The sequence below is a fragment of the Oryzias latipes genome, chromosome 11 (genome assembly GCF_002234675.1).
Source record: "Oryzias latipes chromosome 11, ASM223467v1".
Lineage (NCBI taxonomy): Eukaryota > Metazoa > Chordata > Actinopteri > Beloniformes > Adrianichthyidae > Oryzias > Oryzias latipes.
The window spans coordinates 19058002-19070755 of record NC_019869.2 but is presented as its reverse complement, the minus strand read 5'-3'; the positions used below and the strand labels follow the sequence as shown (position 1 = coordinate 19070755).

At 42.7% G+C, this 12754-nt stretch overlaps 1 protein-coding gene across 1 annotated transcript; it reads right to left on the bottom strand.

The window, feature by feature from the left end:
• Positions 1-1730: 1730 nt before the first annotated feature.
• lrrc3b (leucine rich repeat containing 3B) lies at positions 1731-10983 on the bottom strand. The gene is made up of 2 exons (XM_011481083.3): positions 10728-10983; positions 1731-6482 (listed from the first exon to the last, which is right to left on the bottom strand). Exon 2 carries the CDS (start codon positions 6330-6332, stop codon positions 5550-5552), a length of 783 nt encoding a protein of 260 aa, XP_011479385.1. The 5' UTR covers positions 6333-6482; positions 10728-10983; the 3' UTR covers positions 1731-5549.
• Positions 10984-12754: the final 1771 nt, after the last annotated feature.

Genomic DNA, 12754 nt, shown 5'->3' with positions numbered 1-12754 from the left:
TTCATTTAGTCATTTCCTAAAACTGGTTAGTACTGTTTAGGGTCACCGGGATGCTAGAATCTAACCAGATACTGTTGGACAATTTGCTTAGTTCCTCGAATGACCATACAGAGGCAGAAAACCTCGCCCTGATGCCAAACTTATACTTCGCAGTGATCGGCTATCGCATCAATCATATTGCGTCCCTACCACAATTGTGCGGTCTAGTTCATACTAATGTTCACTTAACTGAGACAAACCTCTAAGTGACGTTTATACTTTTTAAACGTGATTGTCTCCAGCATTTGAGGGATTTGGACATCTTGCTGCATCCGCAGTGTCGTCAGCTTGTGTTACATTTCCCACTGGGTAATGGTCTTCCAATGGCCTTGCGACCAATGCGACCTGAGTGATTACATATGGCAATGGAGCACAAACCAGGCATTAGGGACAACTACGATTCAACGATCAACCTTTAAAGCATGTTTTTGGACTGTGGGAGGAAGCCCAGTGAAAACTTACAAAAGTTTGAGAACATCCAAACTCCACACAGAAAGGATCTAGCTGGGATTTGAACTATTCTTGCTGTAAGGTGAGAGTGCAGACCACTACTCCACTGTGCAGCGGCAGAAGTATGTTCAGTAAAAAAAACAACGTTTTATTTAGCAAAGCTGCAGCCTAAAAAATTGGTTATAATTTTTCCAGCAGGAATCTTCTAACAAATGAGTTGTTTCTCCAACAATAAGGACCACCTTGTGGTGTTGCATAAGCAGATCTAAAACAAAGCTGAGCTCAGAGCTCTTCATTTTTTGACATTTATAAAGATTGTCTGGAAATTGCAGGTCTAGCAATTTGTCTGTATTGCTATAATCATTTTTCTTGCTATTAATCTGAACTGTTGGTGCTTTACAACAGCACCATTTTCACTGCAGTGCTACAACTCTAATACTTTGTGACTGCAACACAGCTGCTTTATTGTTGCAACATTAATGCGATCTTATACGATTCTTTTTTGCTGCAATATTAATGGTTTATTGCTGTGAAATAGACACAGTTTTCACACCTATGGCTTGCTCATGCAACATTGGTGCTTTGTAAAAACAATTTATGCTTTGTGGTGAAACTCAGAGGCTTTGTTGTAGCAACTCTGATGCTTCGTTCTTGCAACACACTGTAGATGTCTCTCTGCTGCAACACTGTCATTTTGTTGCAGCAACACCAATGCATTTTTGCTGGCCCTTTTTTAATACAATGTTAATGTGTTTTGGCAACAGTGCTAAAAGTTCATTGCTGCACGATTGGAGCTTTGTTACTGCAGCAAAAGATTCTTCTCTGCTACAACATTGTTGTTTAGTCACTGAAACAGCAATGCTTTATTGGTAACAATGTTGCTTTTATTCTAATCCAACAGAAAGCAACGTTGCTTACTATTAGATAGTTGCAAACCTGATGATTTAATGTTGCAATAAAGATACTTAGTTGCAATAAAGACACTGTTGCTTCAATACCAGTGCTTTCTTGCAAAAAGGTTGATTCTTTGTTGATGCAATACTAATATCTTATTGTTACAACAAAGATGCGTTGTTGGAGCAACATCAATGCTTCATATTATAACACCACAGCAATAATGGTGCTTTATTATTGCAACACTGATCCCTCTCTCAGCAGCAACACTGTTTTGTTGCAGCATCAGTAATGTTTTTTTCTGATAGTATTTTTTTAGATTGGCAGACAAAAGGAAAAAAACACAATGTGGTTTATCTCACCTTTATTTCATTCTGTGTATGTCTTTAGAACACAGCCACGAGGGTTAGTGCTAACCCGCTGCGTGAGCACAAACAATTGGCAAATTACAGTATTACTCAGTACATCTCTTTACAATAATGTGTTTTTTTTTCTACCTTCCAAGAATAAAATCTTAAAAACTAAAGAGCGAGAACAGCAATGCAAATAAAAGAGACGAAGCCAACAAACCGAAAACATGACGGCAGAGGTATTCAGGCACTTGGAAACACTGTCTGCTCCGTGGCTACTGTGCTTCTTTACGTCGTACATGCAGTTTACATCTGACAGACTGTTCTGGTCCGGCCACGAGGAACGAGCTCGCCTCCACAACACAAGGCCGGGATGATGGTACATTCAAAGACATCTAATTAAAGGGATTTCAAGTCTTTCACAAAACACCTAGGTTCCTATTTACATTAAATCTGTGTGTTTTCTATCTATAACACATGTCAACATCATTACTGTACAGATTCTGACAAACAGCTCAAACAAAAACTAAAGGAACACCCAGAACCAGACATGTGGTCACCTCAAAGCGAGCATTCAAAGAAGATTCAGCCATTGTGAAGCTTATTTTTGTGTCTTTCAGAGGCTTTCTCTTGTGCTTGAAAGGTGAGGAGAAAGCTTCCTGGCAACATTGATTTTCTGTGCTGTAAACTTTTAAAGCAAGGTGGAGTGACGTGTTTTTTTTTAAGAAGAGTAACACCCCCACATTTGCAGAGGAGAAACATGAACACAGAAAAGTAACAACTACACAGCAAACGGAAGGCTTCTACCAGACACGGAAACACATACCAGCACATCATAATGACGGTGCGACAGTCTGAAGGCAGACATTTAACCACAGCTGCCCCACAGAGTCTGCCCACACTTCACACCCATGGTCTGCAGGGGTCGCTCGGCTTGAAGGAGCTTTGCTGTCATTTTAAAGCTACGCACACACCAGGCACACCGCTAAATGTGCGTTCTTGTACAAGTTTTTAGCCCGTGTTTTCACACTGGACAAGCTGGAGCTTCTTTTTCTACTGTTTCCTAGCGCATGTCTGCCACCAACAGCTGGGAAAGGCTTGGTGCAAAATTTCGGAATCTTGCAAACAGGACACAATACGGAAACAGGTCAGTTATTTGCTAGCATCCTTTCAATGGCCGATATGGATTACCATCATGTCACATCATGTCAGGAAAGTGGCCTTGGTTTATCTTCGTTTAAAATACAAATGCAGACGTCATCAGGTTTGTCATCATGTTTAGATTCACCAGATAAACCAGCTACACGCTCAGTTTAGTGAGTTCCACCACCTGCTCCGTATTTCACTATCAAATCTGAGTCCCTGATTAGTCAAAGTTTGAGGTGGTTTAGCTAGCAACAAGCGTTCACAGTGTTTTACAACCAAAAACAGTTGTAAAAACTTGAGTAGCTACATGTGAATGCGGAGGCCTGACACACGTGTCTATATATGGATGTTTCAATGGCATTGCGGTGTGAACGTAGATTTAGATCTCTGCCTGCATGAGTGTGGCTTCCAGGTGTCCTGGTCACAGAAAAGTGGCTTAACTGTTGGAGTAACGTCAAAATCACTATTTGGAATCAGAGCTGGACTGAAGCCACATCTTTTTCCTTCCGTTTCATCAAACATCAAACGATTTCCAGATAAACATCAAGAACATCACAGACACTATTGGAAGAAAGTAACCATTCTTCTTTACCAGAAGCTGTAAAGACGTCATGGATGCACAGAGGGAGGTCAGAAGCCAGAAAACAGCACAGCTGTCGGGACATAAAGATGAGAGGTGAAAAGATTCCAGCAGGTTCATTATAGGAAGAAACAGCAACCCCTGTGGGAGGTGAATCAAACCTTTGTGCCAGCCCCCCCCATCCTCAACGAGATCTAAAATGGAAACACCAAAAATATGTTCAGAAACAAAAAAAAACCCTGATCCATTATCACACCTGACTAGGTTGTGTCAGATGTTTTGGAGATAATTAGAGGGACAGAGGTTGAAATGGTTTGGACACTTTGAGAGAAGTAACTGTTATAATGTTTTTAAAGTGATACTGAGGTTGAAACTATCAGGAAAAAGACCCAAGAGGTTCATAGGTCATAGTCAAGGAGGACATGAGGGGGGTTGGAGTGGGTGAGGAGGATGCAGAGGAAAGATGGAAGCAGATGAGCAGCTAAAAGGCAAAGAAGACTTACGGCCTGAATAGGTTTCTGCTGTTCTGGACTAAATTGATCCCTAAACTTTCTCTGCAGTTCAGCTAGACAGAATAATCACCCTGAACAGGCTCGGTGCAAATAACTGCAGTTAGCGATGAAGAGATCAAACTGACTTTCATTCTGGAGAAAATGTTACACAAAAATGCACCTGAACCTTGATCCTTAGACTTTGGCAGTGGTAGATTAGTGCTATAGGCACAGCTGATTGAAACACAGACACAGTGTGGGGTGGGGGTAGGCCTGACATGCAGCAGTGTTCATGTGCATGGAAGCTGGCTCTCATTTGTACCCGTCTCCTGTGGAAGACATTGGCAACAGCGTTCACACGATGATGAAGGCATGAAGCTGCTCTGAAGGTAGACATTCAGATTGAAAAGGAACACCTTTGTTGCGACCATGCCTGGCTACACCTTCCGCCTTCCATCTACCTAACACTCTCTACCGAACGCCCATAAAAAAACCCTGAAAAAAGCTTTTTTATCTGCTGATCTCCTTCGATCACTATCAACCCACTGAAGCATGTACTGGAACTCTTGAAGACGGAAAGCAGCTTCAGAAGTTTGACCTCTAGACTAAATTTGCCTCGGCTGATTTCCACAGACAGAAACTCCTGTTGTCGTGTTGTCATTTTAAAACCATCATCCGGAGGGACGTTGGATTCACACATGACTACAGAGACAAAACATCAAAATCCAGACATGCTGATCTCCCAACGAACTGCTACATACAGCATCAACACAAACACAACTGCCCCTCTTTGTAGGAGCTGAATCAATTGTTTCAGGAAAATTTCAAGAAGTTTAAGAAGACTTTTGATCTGCTTTTTGTGTGTGAGTGAGTGAGTGTGTGTGTCTGTGTGCGCGTTTGTGTGTGTCATATTCTACAGTAAATTAAATGTAAATCCACGTGTTTTGTAAACAGATCAAATAATTTCAAGTAAACATTGAAGCCTCACTAGGAGTCGAAGTGCTTTGAGTGCCTCAAAGGATTTTCTTAAAGTATTTAGGTGTAAATATGTGCTGACAAACACGCCTCTCTGCTCGGTCAGAGTAACTATCAAAGGCGGAATGGAAATATGCTACATATGAGTTATTAAGAAATAACGCAAAAAGAAAACCACCAGGCAAAGAAATGTGGCCTAAAACTCATTCTATCTGCTGTCTAAATGCTTTCAGGTGAATTCAGCCACTGTAACCTAAAGACAGGGAGCAAAGCTCCTTACATTCCACCTCATAAACAACACTAATACAGAAAGTCTCCATTTGCATGCATGGATCCAGAATATTCTCGGCAGTGACTTTCCCAATAAGGGCGTTGAGGAAAATTGGAGAGATTCTGACCCAAAACTTATATCCAAATTTTGACTTTAAAAAGCCTTGTGAGGACTAAAACCTGAGATACTAATTTGTAAAACTCCATCACCTCCCACCCTCCCCCCGCACTCATACATTTTTAACAATAGCCCCCTGGAGGAGGACAGTGGACATACAAACTCTCGCAAAAACTACAATGCTGGAGTGGTAAACTCTGTGAGCCCGGATTGGTTCTGACAAATCTGTGTGGTGATCACACAACCGTGCTGATGTCATCTGCCTCATCAGGTTTCTTGGGCTTGCTGGGCAGGGACTTGAGGTACTCCAGGTGGCGCCGAGCATCCTCCTGGTTTTGACGAACGTAGTACACCACATATGAGATGACCATGGCAAACCAGCCAAACATCGTCACCAGCATGGCATAATCTGTGGTCCTTTTGGCCAGGTTACACAGGTCAGTGTCAACAGCAAGGAATGGCCGCCCCTCCTGGTCCAGGAGCTCAGAGCTCCTGCACAGAACACGGGCGGCAGCCTCGTGGTTGTGTGCCATTCCACCAATTGCCTGTTGGAGGGCGCAGTCACAATGCCACGGGTTATCGTCCACAATGATGCGTGCCTTCAGCCGAGCAAAGGCATCCTTGTGAACGCTTGTGATTCGGTTGTGGGAAAGGTCCAGCACCTGCAGAGTCCCCTCAATGCCGCTGAAGGCTCCCTCCCCCAAATTCTCCACGGCATTGTAAGACAGGTTCAGCTCCCTCAAGAGCCGCAGTCCTCGGAAGGCTTGGTCCGGAATGGTGCCAATCTGGTTGTGGTCCAACTTTAGCAAGACGGTGTCCACAGGCAGACTTGGGGGAATCTCTTTGAGGCGGGACTGACTGCAGGTGACATTGAGGCCATGGAGGTGGGGATCGCGTTGGCAAATGCAGCCTTTGGGACACATGCTGGCTGAGGGGAAGCACAGGGTCATAAGAACAAGGCTCTGCAGGAGCAGGCACATGGGGATGGAGCGCGACAGCCACAAGTCCAGCAGAGTCATACTGGCCGGCTGTCAACATGCCCCCGGGGTCCACATTTCCACCTCTGAGGCCTCATACACATGGCATTCTGGCAGTCGGTTCTTACAGTCGTCCCACTGGCAATCTCAAAATCTGGACAGAAGTCATCATGCTGAGGTGGGTTAGAATGCCTGAAATGACAGAAAACATTCATGACTGTTTGTTACCCTGGCCCTGCTGCACTCCTGTATTTGCACACCAGTGTATATCAAATCAAACATTATTCATATCTGAACAACTGGGTATGTATATCAGCACACCTGATTTATGGCTGCACATCTTTGCATCTCCACATATCTGAACACCTGCATACGTCTGAACACCTGTTTTTATTTCTACACACTGGTGTTGTATGCACCCTTCTTTATATCTGAACAATGTGAATGCCTGCACACCTGTTTATATCTCAGCAATTTTGCATATGTCTGCTCAACTGTTTACAATTTAACCTTTCTGTGTACAATGATGGATCATAAAGCCACACTTACATACAAATGAGCAAGCATTCTGAAAAAAAAAGGTGTCATTCAGACAGTTTTAATGAATTTCAGACTTTAATGGAAGCCTTTCCTCCTCACACTTTGATGTGTTATTTTAGAGTCTTTGGCGCCTTTTGAGTTATCACAGATTCACCTCTGAGAAAAAACCCCAACATCACACTCAGCTCCAATTAAAGTCAGCAGCACACAGTTCTCTCACCGAGCAGGATTGAAGAACACATGTGGAAAACAAATATGGGAAGGGCAAAAAACCATATAAGCATCTTATTCTTCTGAGAAAAAGGCATGTTAAAAACCACTAAAATACTACCAAGACTGGAATTTTTAAACTCCCTCAGGCTGTTCTCTCTGTTGTCTGTTTTAGTCTTTTGCATCAGTCTACTTCTGTCCACACCAATCTGTGTCTGTCCAATTCTATCTGCATCTCTTATGCATGCATGTTCACATCTCTCCATATTACCTTTGTCTCCTTCTGTCCCTGTCTTGTTTGTATTCTCTCTTTTCTTGCCTAATCGCATCTTTTCTCGTCAATCTGTGTTTGTACTTATCGCATCTGAACTGTTCTTGTTTGTCCATTCTTGTCTCCCGGTGTCTTTCCGTGTTTTCTAGCATTCCTTCTTGTTGTCCCTCTTGTCCTTGTCAGCCCACATACACTTGTCCATTAAGGTTCTTCCATGTTAGGATCGTCCTGACCAGATCTGTTCAAGTCAGTCCACATCTGTCCAAGTCTTTTGTGTCAATCTGTGTCTGTCAATCTCTGCTTTAGTTTAAAGCCGTCAGTCTGTGTCTGATTTTCAACTTTATCTATGCATCATCCGCGTCCATCTGTGTCTGTCATCATTTTTCTGCAGTTGTTCGAGTCTGTCCACATCTGTTTGCATCTCTAAGTACCGTCCTTGTCTGTCTGCTTCTGTTCTTGTCTGCATTTGTCCATGTCTGTTTATCTCTAAAATAATCTTCTTGTTTTCATGTCCGTTGTCTTTCTATGTCTGTTTGTCTTCTTGTCTGTCCACATCAGTTCTTGTTTAGTCACTTCACATCTGTCCGCATCAACACTTGCCTATTTGAGTTACCATGTCTCTCAAATCTGTTTTTGTTGTCAACATCTGTCCACGACTTTTCTTGTCTGTGTATGTCTGCTCTTTTCCTCATCAACTGCTCTCTGTCTGCAGCTATCCAACCTTCTCCTTAAATAAAGTTCATGGCAACATCGTGCAAATGTGATGTCACACTGGCTGCAAGGACTTGCCCTTCAGCGTGACTGTTCAGGCACAAACCCAGATGATTCAAACTGTTCTGACCCAAACTGAACATCACTCTTCAGTGGTAACCAGGCTTTGAGTCTGACAGGAAGTCGTTCACATGAAGGAAAGCCTCTTCCTGCAATTGCTGATAACTGAAATCTACAGGGAAATAAAAATGATGACATTAACTGTCAGTTAAACTCATAACCGTAGCAATTTACGTGGGAGTCAAGTCCTCATAACACTGTCTCACCTCAATGTGCACGTCTCACCACAGTCTTCACATCTCCGTGTGAAGAATATTCTACCAGCCTTCCACCCTCTCTTCAATGTTCTGCCTTTTTTTTAATGAGTTTACCTTCATAACTTGTGTTTGGGCACAGAGAACATGCTGGTCTGGGACCGCAGAGGTTTTAAAATCTTCCGCATTCATCATCAGATAGTCCCTAAATTAATGACCATGCTCTTAAAGACGCACTCTAAGGAATCTTTTGATCACTTTTTAAAGCGTTCCCAGTGGTCTTATAATTATGATTATGCAGTTTTTAGCCAAAATAAAAAAAACGGTCATTTTCTATGACATGGTTTTGGCAGAGCAGCAGTATTTCATTAGAAATTTGCCTCTGAGTTGTGTGTGGGACTGTTTGCACTGAGTAAGGCTTCCCTGACTTCCCATCATCCCTTTGCTTACACACTTTTCCGCTAGCTTACAGTCCCTCACACCTCCAACTAGGCCTGCACAATATACCGCAAATTTATCGTTATCGCCACATCAAGCTGTGCAATATGCATACCGCAAAAGACGGCGAAAATCGCAATAAATGGTTACCTTAAATGTGCTAAAACAAACTCATGGCAGCTTGAAATATTGAACAAATAAAATAAATCCCTTTATGCATTTGACCAAACGGAAGGACCCATTTACATTGTTGACCAATCAGATGAGCCCTTTTATGCTTGATGTTTGCCTCCTATGTCGACGAGGGTCATTTGGAGTATAATTTTTAAACTGTTGCAGTGAAATGGAAATGATGTTTTTGGTTGTCTTGCTATTTGTTTATATACCGCAAATTATATCGTTATCGCAATAGTAATCACCAACATCGCATATCGCGGGTTTTTCTCATATCGTGCAGCCCTACCTCCAACCTAACATAACCGGTGCAACAAAAATGGCAAACAATATTGAAGTCGTGCACTTTTGAGCTAGATTCCAGCTCTGAGAAGGAAGACAATAATGTACCGTACATAGATCTATTTGTCTGCAACTGGATGCATTTGAATGAAGCGGAGCATAAAGCTCATTGCTTTTCCAACATAATTCTTTATCTGTTCCTGATTTCCAACGATTTGAATAAAGGAATATGCAGAAATGCCATTTTTTAGTTTAGTTTCCCTTATACATGTCCTCCATCATGACAAAAATGCTAAAAGAACATGTTAACAACACAAAAAACACAATTTTCATCTGAGTGGGTCTTTAAAACTGATGAGCAGTGTGCTCTGTACTCCACCTCAATGAGGTTCATCAACAACATTTTTCAGGGTCACAATGATGCAGTTACATAAAAACATCATTGTGAGAGTCCGAGAACCTATTGATTGACAGATTTACCTGTCCTGAACTTTCTATACCTCTGAATAACGCAGACACGAACTTCCAAAAAAAGGTTAAGTATTCTGAATAAGCAGGGACAAGGTGTAGATGAATGGAGTATCATCTGGGAGCACGGAGGAGTTGATCAGCGGGCTGTTAATGCAAGAGGAGCCTTGAAGTCTGACCTGCAGGTCAACTGAGCATAGTCAACTCAGTCAGGAACATGCACTAATGTGTGGAGATCAGATGCTATCGGTGGATTGCAGCAGTAAGTGAAAAAAAATGCCATTAAGGAGCTCAGTCTGGGTGATGGAGATTAATTATCTTTTTTTCTCTGCCTGACCCTCACCATCAGTATTTCACTTCTGGGAAATTATTTTTTGTGTGCAATAAATGATAAAAGTACTTTATTGAAGGACTTTTTCAGTTGCGGAATGTGAGCCATTTTGAAGATGATGGAGAAGATGAAGACTACAGATGAATATAGGGATTCGAATAAAGATCTGGGTGATAAAGAGCGTGAAGATGAGAACGAAGTCGCTTCCTAAGGCCCTGCGGCAGTGACAGCTGAGAACAGGTGTGGGGCTCTACCTGTGGGGAGCATGCGCACACTCTAGCGTCTTCATTCCAGCAGAAAAAACCATTTCAGTGACCACTTTGACAAAGAAGCCGTCCTTGTCGTCTTCTTATTATTCCTTTGAAGCCAAAGAACGAATCAACACGCAAGCGCCCAGCCGGCTGTTTTAATAACCATTCATACTTTTATGAATGGCACGCACGCGCCGCCGCGCTCAAAGATGCGGATGTCCGAAACCCGCAAAAACGGCGCGCGGGGTTGCGGTTTGGATGCTGCGCCTCAGTCCTGCCAGGCGTACATGGTTGATGCCCGCGGCGCTTCGACAAACCCGGACAAACGGTGAAAACACCACGCACCAGTCTGAGGTGGAAACACCGAACCACAGCTGAGCTTCCCAGAACCGGAACTGCATCCGCTGACAGACAGACAGGAGCAACAGGCGGCACGAGCCCACTTACCTGGATCCTCCGCAGCCGCTCTGAGCTGGAGGGGGGCGGAGGGCGCAGACTGAAGTCACATCTTTGAGCTGCTGGAATAAAACCGACTGAACACAGACAGGGAGGGGCTCCCCGTGAAGCCCCCAACCAACACAACCCCACTTCCGGTGGGTGCTTTCAGCGTCGAAGCCCAATAAAAAAAGCAAGACCTTCTTATCAAATATTTTCATATTTTGATATTAAAAACCTTTCTTTATTTAAGACTTTTATGAATCATAAAAAAGTTGATAATATATATATTGTCATATCTTCTTGCTGCATAAATAAAAGTGTATGTTCCCCTTGATGCTTTTCTTCACACTTGAACACCACAGACCTGGTCAATCCTGTAGATTACTCATCTGTGTTATATGACTAAGGAACGAAGACAAAACTCACAGCTGCAGGACTGCAGTTCAAATCTTTACCTTTTCATTTTGAAGCAAATCTGTTTCAGGGAACCAACGAGATGCTTTTATTTCGAGGGCAGAGTCTTCTAGTTTCCTGTTGCAGTTGGTAATTTACAGCAGCCTGATGCTCCTGTGCTCTTCATGGTGTTTGAAGATGTAATGAATGAATAGCCTCACATCTGCAGGCGGCAGCTTCTGGGCGAGCACATTTTAGAGAGTGTATTATCCTTCGGTTTCTATTATACTGTTTAGGGCTGGGGGGGGGGGGGGGGTTCAATGACATAAATGGTCTTCTCATCTAGGGTCAGCAGCATACAGGTGGACCTCTGGAGTGTTAATAAGCTTAGCTGTGGGACTCAGGTGTGGTCTGGTCCTGGACAGAGAGGCACAATTGGAGGACTGTTGCTGCTCTATTCGCGAAAAAATACAAGTCTGTGTGGGTCCAAGACAGTCTGGGTGGGACTGATTTCTCTTTTTGTGGTCCATGGCTACAGGAAAGGAGAAATGAGAGTTGAATGGCAGTGGAGGGCAGTTCTTTGAGAGGTGTCAGTAACTGAATCATACGATCCAAGTAATTAGCAGCCAGTAGTATGGAGAGGTGAAAAACAAGCAGGTTTAGAGTTCGCCTTGATCCATGAGGACCCATGGAGGATTCATGCCCCACACCTTCATGAACCTCTGAACAATTGTTTTTGGACAGATCTTCATTCCATCCCAGCACCTTGACAAAAGTCTGAGGACTTTCAGTGAAACTCTTCGCACCCAGGTCCTGGAGGACAGCCGACCAATCTGTGTGAGAGGAGAAAAAAACCTCCACATCAGACTCCTCCCACTAAGCAGCTGGTAAGACGGAGCGTGGAAAGTGGAGCACAGATGGAGGGATTTCTTCTGTTGGAGCTCTTCATATTTCCACAAAAGGGAGAAATGTATTTATGGAGCATTTAATCAGATAGAACCAGTGTCATGAGCCAGTTTAAGATCCTTCAAGCCATTCACATTTGGTCAAGGATCTTCCAGATGCTTTTTTACAGTTTAACCAGACTAAGACATTTTCACTATTGGTGCTGAAGTTAAAAAAAGAGAAACAGTTAGTACAATCACTGGAACTTCTACATCACCTCCAACTCTTTACTAACTTTAGTCCCATAAACAAAGAAGATGATAAAAGCCAAATTTATCATCTTAAAATGACAGAAATTTCTAACTTCTCTCACCTGCAAACAAAGATATGCTCACCTACAGGGACATAGAAGTAAAAAATAATTAGTACTAGTTTCTCGGACGGAGTAGATACTTTCTCGTGCTTTAAAATAAAATACAAGTGTAAAAGTAAAACATGTTGACTTTTGGTCATTATGGGCCACAGATCTGCAGTTGACTGTTTTTGAGTCATTCTATCAGATTTGACAAAAAGGCAACATACATTTAGACTTCCAAACCCCACTATTGGCACGAATTAGGGGATAAGGATAGACACATTTCACATTTCTTGAAACAACCAATAAAGGAGACAAGGGGATTTTCTTTTTTTCCATTAGGTTTTAAAAAAAACAAAAAAAAAAAACAAATTCCTTCCAAATTTTCTACTTTGAGTTTTTT